At 43.7% G+C, this 9,837-nt stretch overlaps 1 protein-coding gene across 4 annotated transcripts; it reads right to left on the bottom strand.

Annotated features, from left to right (window-relative positions):
• Positions 1–247: 247 nt before the first annotated feature.
• Positions 248–8,644, bottom strand: ythdf3 (YTH N6-methyladenosine RNA binding protein F3). Of its 4 annotated transcripts, none has more exons than XM_008288418.1 (5): positions 8,569–8,644; positions 7,701–7,725; positions 7,373–7,452; positions 4,622–6,310; positions 248–1,326 (listed from the first exon to the last, which is right to left on the bottom strand). In XM_008288418.1, the coding sequence occupies exons 1-5, from the start codon at positions 8,569–8,571 to the stop codon at positions 1,303–1,305; spliced, it is 1,821 nt and encodes a 606-aa protein (XP_008286640.1). In that variant the 5' UTR covers positions 8,572–8,644; the 3' UTR covers positions 248–1,302. The 4 variants fall into 4 exon arrangements, with proteins under 4 accessions (XP_008286640.1, XP_008286639.1, XP_008286641.1 ...); XM_008288417.1 differs by having other exon boundaries at positions 8,144–8,619; XM_008288419.1 differs by lacking the exon at positions 7,701–7,725 and having other exon boundaries at positions 8,569–8,615.
• Between the last annotated feature and the right edge of the window lie 1,193 nt (positions 8,645–9,837).

The following is a 9,837-nucleotide window of genomic DNA, read 5'->3' as shown; positions in this document are numbered from 1 at the left end:
ACGGCCACTCTCTTGGCATCACTGCACTTTACAATCCATCTGTAATTCGTTGAAATATGTGGAAAGGGAGTTCCCGCTGCTGTGTTTACTTAGAAGCGCGTACAATACAAATTGAAAAGGGAGGATCTGCCCCTGGTGCAGAATTTTCCTCCTCGCTGACTGCATTTAATACCTAGTCGTAACATATACATTATAAAACTCTCTGTGGACACATTCTGAGACAAACAAGTAAAAACACAAAAGCAGCTTTTGCGCTAAACATGAGTAATTTTTATTTAGGTAGTGAGTTACCTAGAGGAGAAAACTGTCACATCCTTGCAGTTGATGTCCTGCCTTTTTGGGGGAATCTCGGTCAAGTCGAGCAGGTGGGGTTGATGCGGAGGTTCTCCCAAAAGTGCAAAGAGTTGTTGAGGACAGACAGTTTGATTGAGCCTGAGGTACGGTAGACTACATCAACATCAGGGCAAAGACAGTCACCCGCGGGGCCACTGGAGGCCTCCGCTAGTTCTACCAGAGCAGCAGGTTTCTCCTCAGACAAATGCACTTCAGAATGACAGAATCACAAGAGAGAGAAAGAAAAAAAACAAAAACAAAAAAAACCCAAAGATGTGCATTAGCCGGCGCTCGCCAGCCTGCTGCATAATTGTAATCTTTTGGTACACAGAAACAGATGCAGAAAGGAAGGGAACAGGTAGAGGGAGGATACATCCTATGATTGGCATGATTGTGGCTGTTTTCCCAATTATTTCATCCCACCTGTCAATCACCCACAGCCTCTGTCTTGAGGAGGATCAGACGGCTGAATACAGATTCAAGTACAAGATTAATTTATACATATCACCTTTAATTCTCTTCAGGAGGGGGGAGGGAGGAGGGGAGGGGGTTGATGAAGCTCACCAATATCCCAAACATTTGAGGCATTAAAAAAATTACAAATAAGCTCAGTGAAATCTTCTGACTACTCTGGTTAGTCAGTTAGTTGCTCACAAACAAAATCAAAGAAGAAGAAAAAAAAGAGTTAAGGGTATTGGTAGAGGCTGTTTAGAAGGGCTGAAAGTGCTTTAAAGACAAGAGTTTTTCAAAGTAGGTTACGTTCTTTTTCTCGTGAGACAGGAACACGGGGTTTGATGCACCAGTCAACGGATACAGATGAGTCCATCTATTGTCATGTTCAAGTGTTCAGATACATTGTCGTCTTCAGCGGAAAGATTGTGAGAGCCTTTCCTCCTTGTGGTTAGGCAAATTTTATTTAAGGTCCTACATCATTAGTGTTGCAGTTCTAGCAGAGAGCTTGCTTGAAGGTTACTGTTTATTTCTACTGCGCTCCTAGCAAGAGAAGAGAAAAAAACAACAACAACAAAAAAACAGAAGGAGATAATCAGTGGATTGTACCAGAAGAGAAACAACCATAAATAGCAGCTAAAAGTGCAACATCAGATCTGCTCTGCTCGTCTGCATCCACGGGATAAATGTGTATTAAAAATAAATGCATTCCATACAGTCAGCAGATGCACTCCTCTGTACAGTGAAGTTGGGATTACACTTAATGACACAGCAAAGAATTCTGGGACGGCTGACTAAATGTGATCTCCTCAGACACAACACTTGAACCCTGAGTGCTAAAGGTCCATTGAGAGATTCCTGATTACACCAGTGTGTCAGAGATGATATAATATCCATTCAGGAAAACAATCAATATTGATTTTGGTTCTTAGACGGGATGTATCAAATGAAGGCCTCTCTGTTTCTATGAGTCAGCAAACCTTATCATTACCTCCATATGCACACTAATGCGTATTCTTTGAAATTATACATGGAAAATATTCAATTGCAACCTGAACTTTTGTGGGAAAAATTGATCTCAGTTAACTGGGGACTGATGTTACAGTTGCAGGCAGGAAAATCCTTCTTTGTTTCTGTAAAACTGCTTGACTGAAATTTGTTTGATAGTAAGAATGTCTTTAATCTCTGCAATTTATCAAGGGAGCGTGTATTTAATAAGGTAACAAAGAAATTAAAAACAGAAATGTGCTGTTGAAAATAAAGTCAGTGTAAACATAAATTACTTTTGGCATTTCAAAAGAGCCGTCTCTCTTCAGAAAAACAACAAATATATCCTTAAGCGTGTCTTGTTTCATTTTGCAAACACCTTTCTGAATAATCTTAATGTACAGTTTGGGTGGAATGTGCTGGTTTTCAAACCGGGCTGCAGCCAAAGTCGAGATTTGCATATCGTCTTAACTTTTGTTTTCCACTACAAGCACAACTTAATTTAAAGACATCACAAACAATTCTGCAAAGATGACAATTACGGTTAATTATTTACAGAGAAATTGCCTTTAAAAAACAAGGATTTAACCTTCATTAACCTTTCCTAAGATGAGAACTGCATATCTTGTTTATGGGTGTTGTTGTGCTGATTTATAGTACACTGGCTAGAAAACTAATCAACAATGAGGAATACCTTTCTCTGTTTAGCGTTAAAATAAGTGAGACGGCAAGCGAGAGAGTATCCTCTGTAAGATAAACAGAGAGAAAATGAGTTCAGAAGACCTGAGGTATGCACTAAACAAATACCCAGCTATGTTTACACTAGCATGAGACTGCAGCCGCTACATGCAGCTTGTAGTAATAAATCCCACTTAGTCACGGATAAAACAAAACATAGCCTATAGAACATGAGTAATCACAACACACCTCAGATATCAAATATTCACGGGTGTGTTGTAGATTATATAAAAAGGGGGGGGGGGGATACTGTACTGGCAGTTAAAGACGCAACAGTGTGCAGGTAAACTCACATGGAAGTCAAATAACCCACAGAGCTTCATAAACTCATGTCACCGACTTGGCTTTTGGGCGTACTCTTTTGCCCATTTTTCAACTGGAACAGTGTCCTCTTTGAGTGTGTCCATGTCAGCGCTCTGGGAAAACCAGTGAGACCCAGGCCCCCAGAGTAACTCTATCCCCTGTAGGACTGCAGCTCTCAGGATAGAAGCCTTCCCAAAATTCAGTCTATGCATGACCTTATACCTCTGTAAAGGATGGGGGGTCATGTCCATTCTAATTGTTCAAGGTAAAATGTAACCCGACAGTGTAATTCAGTACTGAAAGAAACTTTATTTCTTCATAGAAAAGTGGAAAAATATGTGTTTTTCTATTAAAGTCCACCACCTGTATTGATATTAATTTCAATTTCCTGGTGCAAAAATCAACCTAATTACTTATACACCATATATGCAGAGTGGGATTCATTCTAACATGCCAAGAGCTTCCTCTTCACACGACATATAAAGGAAAGAGGAAACTACCTTCTCTGTTTTGATAGCCAAATTAGTTGATAATCCTGTAATAACATTTAGATCCAAAGTTATCTTTTAAAATAAAGCTCTTTAGGGAGGTGTTATTGTGCAGGTAGCTGGTCTGGTTTGACACCTCTCAAAGTTCGGGAAGGACAGGCCAAACAATAGACAACAATTAACCTTGTCAGACGAAAGAGGGTGAGGCCTCAGCCGGGCCGATCCTGTCATGTAGGAGGTCAGGGCTACAAAAGCAGCACAGCGCAACGCCTGCACGACGCAGGATGAAACTGGCTTTCTACTGACAGGTTGTTTTCAGAAGCCTGAAAACATTGACTTGAAATATTTATGAGAAAGTAACCCAGTGCATATTAACAAGGTCAGCAGCGAGGAGTCAATACAGCATCAATGGAGCACCAGCAGTGGGGGAGTGGGAGAAAAGGAGGGAGCAGGTCATGGGGGTTTTCTGGATGCAATTAGATTAGCATACTGGTGAATCTAAGAATGGATGCAGCAGAATGCTATCAGTGGTCGCATGTTGTTTGCGCTTTAGCTGCTGTTTTTCCACAGCAGTAGAATCCCTGACGAGACTACCATTTGTGGTACACCACTGTTATTACCACTGCAACATAGTTGAGCTTCCCCTATGAGCACTGTGTGTGTGTGGGGCTTTCTTTTTTTTTTTTTTTAGAACTATGTGCATAAACAAATGTAATCGTGCATTGCTATCATGTGTTTTGCTGGGAAATATTTTAGAAATCAACAATTTAGAACATCCGAGGCAAACTGTGCCAACTGTGCTGAGGCACGTTGCAGCCACTTTGTAGGCCGAGGGCTTATGTTGTTAAAGGCTAATAAAGCATGAGGAGCCTGTGGAGAGCAGAGAGGCTTGGTGTTCAAAGGGAGATCAGAGCTTACATCTGCCTTTGTCTGAAAGAAGGAATGCCAGGAATGTGGCCTATTTCAGGAAACCTCCATGCATCTAACTCCACTTGGGCAGATCATTGCAATCTCAACAGCGTAAGATGGCTGATGAGGAATCAGGGTTTCCTGAACCTGCTTATGAGTAATGGTGGCCTGTCAGTCTGCTGACAGGCCTCTGGGAACTTCCATTTACGGCAGACTGTTCACTCAGACACAGGATGTTACAACCTCGGAGCAGGTGGAACAAGATCAGCTGATAACAGTCTGACAACAGCCTGCAGCAGTGACTCAGTGAAAGTTAGCCTCCTTTTGAATTAAAGAGTAACTAAACTCAACTGTCTCATGCATACAAACAAGCTATTTACAGGAACAGGGCTCTTTATGTGTATTTATCTCACCTTCCTCAGAGCCTCCTCCTCTTCCTGACGTTTCTCATAATGTGCAAAGTCATCAAAGATTGAGGTGGTATGCTTGTAAGTGGCGATAACTTTAAGCACTTGTTTGGCCTTCTCCAGAGGCACTTCCTGAGTGTCCCTGGAGTTGGTCACTGGCTTGTTGTCATTGTTTTCCAGCCGGATGTGACGCAGCTGGTTGTTGGGCACGTCTTTGATGAAAACCCACTTCACCTCAAACTTGCCCTTCCACTTGTCCTGAGACCAGACGCCTGCATAGGCATTGTAGTCCACCGGTGAGCGCATCTCGGCCACGCCACAGAAGTGCCCACTGCCGTTGACGCTGAACAACAGGTACAGGGGCCCCTTGTTGCCCATTGAGCGGTAAGCACCATCCAGCCGCTTGTTGCCATGTTCTGTACTGCACCAGATAGAGTACTTGATTGAGCGGTGGATGTCATCTTCTGAATAGCTCTTGATAATGAAAACACGTCCATTTTTCAAGTTCCAGTCGAAGTCTTTGGGGTTGTAGTTGTTGAGGGCACGGAGTTTCTCCAGCACTGGGTGCACTTCACCGGAGCAAGGGGAGGCACTCAGCGGGACTCCGCCACCCAGACCAAAGCCCTCACCGCGATTTCTTGGAGCCACCCAGCGGTTGGGGGGCGGTCCAGGCTGCTGGGGTTGTTGCTGATGAAGGGGCTGTGGGGGGCCAGGTTGGGAAGAGAGGTGCAGGTGTGGGGGGCCAGGGGGCAGAGGCTGGGGGTGTTGGGGGGACTGGAGAGACTGGAGTTGGAAGGGCTGGTGTTGGTGTTGGTGTTGGTGTTGATGTTGGTGTTGGTGCTGGGGCTGGTGTTGAGGCTGAGGGGGTAAAGGGTTCTGCAGTAAAGGCTGGGGCTGAGCGAGGAGAGGCTGCTGCACCAGGGTCTGAGGGGGCATCATAGTCTGAGCTAAGGGGGGCTTGTTCAGAGAGCCCTTATCATCCCAAGTACCAATGTTCATATTGTGCTTTATGGGGGGTGGAGGAATGGTGGCGCCTCCCCCCATCCCCATGTTGGCTTTGGGTTTGACCTTGGGCTGTGGCTTGGCCGGCTTCTTGGCAATGGCTGCCCAGGAAGCAGGTTTAGGTGCGGTCGAGCTGACAGACGGAGGGAGGTTATTGGCTGCCATGCTGCTCATACCTGCTGTGCCTCCTAAGGGTGAGCCCACGGTTTTAGTGACAGCTGCCACCATGTCTGTACCCAGTTTTAGCCCCGTCATACCCTGCTCAATGCTGCTCAGCACTGGGACCTTACTGAGCTGGGTGTCGCTTCCAAAGCCTGCCTGTCCGTCCGTGATGGCCCGACCCAGCGAGCTAGGGGCATAGCCATAGCTGTTACTGTAGACCGAGCTCTGCGTGGACTGACCCTGAGAGACACTGGTACCCCAGGTGGAAAAGTCTGCATTACCAGGAAAGAAGTTGAAGCCATGTTGGCTGAGAAAGGGAGGGGTGTTTCCCAGGGCGCCTGGCTGGCTGAAAACACCATCGGGGATGAAGTGCGGCTCGCCATTGCTCATCTGTCCATAGGTAGTCAGGTAGGGCATAGGCGGGTCTCCTGCTGTGGACCAAGCAGCCTCTCCCAGAGAGTAAGGGAAACCAATGGATGGAGCATAGTAGCTGGGCATGTAGGGGTCAGACATTGGTGGATAGCTGTTACTCTGTGGGGCACAGAAAGACAGTATGTATGTATTACACAGAATGACAGGTAGTACAAGCAAACATAACAATTTTAAATTAAGAATGGTAAAAATGCATGTGAAGATACAGGAGCATATGTCACCTTGAGGTACATAATAGTGGTGCATAGGCAGTCCATTATGGAGAACAGAATGGTCTGGTTTCACCTCATTATAATTCTGCCATTAGGATTGCTAGGTTCAAAATCTGTAAGAACTGTACTTTACGATGTTAAGCGCGGTGAGATGACACATGTTGTGAAATCGCGCTATAAAAAAAAATGGAGTTGCACTGAATTAAATTGAATTGAACAAGGGGTTAATAAAATGCTCTGGCTTGTTTGTATTTCTTTAAACTAATCATCAATCAACCAATTTATCTTGGATGGAGCTACGTGCAGGCTGCAGCAACAGTGTTCCTGCAAAATAGTTTCGGGAGGGTAACTGTTGTTGTGAAGCATTTGCACAGGAAGGCGAGCGCTGTTATTAAAATGGATAATTCACTGAAAAAACATCAGGGCTGCCATACTGCGTGATTGGCAAAATTAAATATTTAGTGTGGCAAGTTGCTAACCTGGACATTGTTGTTGTGAAGGGATATTTAAAAACGATAACACATAAATAGTGGATGGGGAGGAGAAAGCTGTGTAAAAAAAAAGCCAATTGCAGGCTTATACCCAAAGTCTACATCCGGCAAGTCAGACTAGGTACAAAAAAAAACAATGAAAAAATGGAAATCCTAAGAGCTTCAGTAATAAGGAACTGAGAAACTAAGAGGATTCTTCAGTTCAAAATTGAAGAAGTCTCTTGGGTGAGATGTGAAACATCTTCAAGAACCAAAAAGAGAAGTTCAGTTGCTTTTTTACTGAAGCTCTACCACAGTGTGACTGGTAATCTACACAATCAGAACACTTACTCAAGTGTTACATAGCTGACACAGAAAATATGGAACTAATTTGTCCATAACATGAGGTTACGAGATAAATACTGGCCACAAGTACAAGGGGACACAGTCAATCTATCCGGTATATTGTAGGATGTTACCTGATTTGTCTGGCCGCTTAGGTAAGGCTCAAAATCATCATCATTTACTCCATCCTTTTGATGCATTGATCCGTTTTGCACTAAGGATGGAAAGAGAGGACATTAAATAACCACATTTACTGTACGTGATCAGTCTGCTCATAGTGGCTGAAGTCAACAACAACATTGCTAACACACACACACAGGGTGCAGTTTAGGCTACAGTTTTCCATGTTGGGCTAATTTATAACCAAAAACAGCCTGCAATGCCACACAGGACGGAATCTCCGAAATAAAAAAAACAACAGATGACTTGTGTGCCGTTTTACAAATCACAGAAACACCTTACCTTTATTTCCTTGTCCTTTAGGTCTCTGGAATAATGGGCAGGGAAAAGAGATGAGACTGTTATCAGATCACGACAGGAGACAAGAAACACACTGACAGAGCAGGCTGTATGCTACACGGATAAACACAACAGCGGTGCTGTAGTGGAGCCATGATCCGAACATTTTCTCAGGTCGCTTCGTGTTATTGACTGGGATGTCAAACGCTCTGACATCCAGTAAAACGGTGCCGCATTGGCAACCGGCTCCAGCTAGAGTTGGTTGGCAGTACAGTCGGCCTACATTACGGCTAATAGCTATCATATATCAAACACTTGGAGTAGCCTGTTTGATCCGGCACGCCGAGCCCCCCCCCCCCCCCCTCCCTCCCCAACCACATCTTAACTGTTGTCGGCAAACTTTCATTTCGCCGCTAATTCACAGCAACCGTCCGGGCTCTCAATACCTGATCGACTGTGGTCGCAGACATCCTCCAGGAGCCGAAACTGATCGCTGTTTGTGAGACTGTCCACGGCTTCCCCCCCGGCTCTCTCTCTCTCTATTTCTCTCTCTCCCTCTCTTTGCACTTCGGTGCTTTCCTGGCTCGTCTCTCTCTGATTGTCCAATCACTCTGTTACAAGGCGGCGGTTTTTTATTTTTTTGCTTTTTTTTTTTTTATATATATCTGTGTATTTTTTTTCCTCCCCCTGCCTGTGGTCAGACCTGACGACGATCTACCGCCGCCGCCGCCGCCGCTGCTGCTTCTTCTTGTGGCGGTTTTACAAACGGCGACCGGAGAAGGCGTCAAAAGTAAACGATCCTGCCGCCCGAACCGAGGCTGTGTATCAGTCAATCTGAAAGTGACTAGTGTCTTACTGGAATATCCCTCACCATATTCCACAATGGCGGATCGGCTCTTTACTCCCGCTTCCGTTCCGTTCTGCTGCTCCGTGACCTTCCGCCTGTGACGCTCTGAGTCATGTTACAAACTGACACTTCACATGACAGTCACCGACGCACCGCAACTTCTGCTGTTTGCAATCCGCACCAAGAGGCCGATTTTAGCCTCTCTCCTTTTTTTTTTTTTTTTTTTAATTGACCCGATGCCACCTCTTTTTTTTTTTTTTAACTGATAGAGAAATAACAGCCACCTCTTCCAGCCGGCGAGCTCCTCATAGCTTAGCCGCTGCCTGCCTCCCACACAAATGGATGGACGCCTCGATTTGCATTTAGATGAAAATAAAATGCATACAAAGAAAACGTGGATAGGTGCATAAGCGGTGGTGGGGAATCAACGACGTGTGTTTACTCTTGTAATGTAAATTGGTACTTGCACTTTATGTGCGTTTTCAATTTCCTGCTACTTAAATATCCCACTACATTTGTGATCTTTACACCTTAATATCACACCCACACTTGTGACAGAGTATATTTACAGTGTAGTATTTCTACTGTTAAGTGAAGGCTGGGAGTACTACAAATATCCATCCAACATACTTATGTTTTCTACCTAGTGTCAAATACTACAGATTTAATCAATAAATATGATGTAAATACCATGTCTGATTAGATATTTAATTATCTGATAGTATAATCAGTCTTTAAAATTAGCTCCACCTCAGTAAAATACAACATTAAAATGATCTGTAGACCTTAATATAGCACCCACACTTGTAACAGAGTACGTTTGCAGTGTAGTATTTCTACTGTTAAGGCTGTGAATACTACAAATATCCAATAAACATATACATTCTACTAAATGTTATATACCACAGAGTTAATCACTACATATAATGTAAATATCATGTCTGATTAGATATTAAATTACCCAATAGTACAATCAGTCCTTAAAATTAGCTCTATCCCAGTAAAATACATCATTAAAATGATATTTACACCTTAATATAACAGTGTAGTATTGCTACTGTTAAGTGAAGACTGTGAATACTGGCTGTGAATAATATACTGCAGATTTAAACAATACATATGATGTAACTGTAATGCTTGGTTAGATATTAAATTGCCCAATAGTATAACCAATACTTAAAATGAACAGCACTTAAACAGGAACATGCACTTTTAATGCAGTTTCCATTTTCTGCTACTTATATATTCCTCTGGTGGAGCAGGGTTCTCTCTGAGTTCTCTGGCTTCTTCCCA

The sequence above is a fragment of the Stegastes partitus genome, unplaced genomic scaffold, assembly GCF_000690725.1.
Source record: "Stegastes partitus isolate 25-593 unplaced genomic scaffold, Stegastes_partitus-1.0.2 Scaffold558, whole genome shotgun sequence".
NCBI classification, from domain to species: Eukaryota; Metazoa; Chordata; class Actinopteri; family Pomacentridae; genus Stegastes; species Stegastes partitus.
This window is presented reverse-complemented; position numbering and strand designations above follow the sequence as displayed.

Coding starts and splice junctions, on each gene's coding strand:
- ythdf3 (XM_008288417.1), bottom strand. CDS start 8,167: ATGTCTGCGACCACAGTCGATCAG. Junction 7,726..8,143: donor CTGCGACCACAGTCGATCAG/GTATTGAGAGCC, acceptor CCATTATTCCAG/AGACCTAAAGGACAAGGAAA. Junction 1,327..4,621: donor AGGAGGAGGCTCTGAGGAAG/GTGAGATAAATA, acceptor TTCTCTTGCTAG/GAGCGCAGTAGAAATAAACA.